Raw genomic sequence first — 543 nt, 5'->3', positions numbered from 1 at the left:
CTGCTGCTGCTGCTGCTGCTGCTGGTGCTGGTGCTGCTGGTGCTGCTGCTGCTGCTGCTGCTGCTGGTGCTGATGCTGGTGCTGCTGCTGCTGCTGGTGATGATGATAAGGATGATAAAGATGATGGTGCTGCTGCTGCTGCTGCTGCTTCTGCTGTTGCTGCTGCTGCTGCTGCTCCTATTGCTGTCCCTATTGCTTTTCTTGCTGTTTTGCTGCTGCTGCTGCTGCTGCTGCTGCTGCTGCTATTGTTGCTGCTGCTGCTGCTCCTCCTCCAACTGCTGTTCCTGCTCCTCTCCTGCTGCTGCTGCTGCTGCTGCTGCTGCTGCTGCTCCAACTACTGTTCCTGCCCTGCTGCCGCTGCCGCTCCTGCTGCTGCTGCTGCTGCTGCTGCTGCTGCTGCAGATGGAGGTCCCGCTGCGTCTGCTGCAGCACCGAGCGATATGCAACGACAGCAGGAAGCCGCAGCACGCCCGCCTGCAGCTCGAAATTATCTTACACAAAAAAAATATAAATACACACACTATACAAGTATTTATTTTTTTA

General features: G+C 56.0%; 1 protein-coding gene across 1 annotated transcript in view; it reads right to left on the bottom strand.

Moving 5' to 3' along the window:
• Window positions 1-189: 189 nt before the first annotated feature.
• EMH_0086640 (uncharacterized protein) overlaps window positions 190-543 on the bottom strand; it is a gene marked incomplete at both ends in the record, with an annotated part of 1,811 nt that continues 1,457 nt past the window's right edge. The window contains one exon of the mRNA XM_013501059.1: window positions 190-474. Within this exon, the coding sequence (XP_013356513.1) occupies window positions 190-474 (285 nt within the window). The remainder of the gene's footprint in view (window positions 475-543) is intronic.

Source organism: Eimeria mitis, genomic scaffold (assembly GCF_000499745.2).
Source record: "Eimeria mitis Houghton genomic scaffold, Emh_scaff6240, whole genome shotgun sequence".
Lineage (NCBI taxonomy): Eukaryota > Apicomplexa > Conoidasida > Eucoccidiorida > Eimeriidae > Eimeria > Eimeria mitis.
The sequence above is the reverse complement of the archived record's forward strand: the minus strand, read 5'-3'. Positions and strand labels throughout refer to the sequence as shown.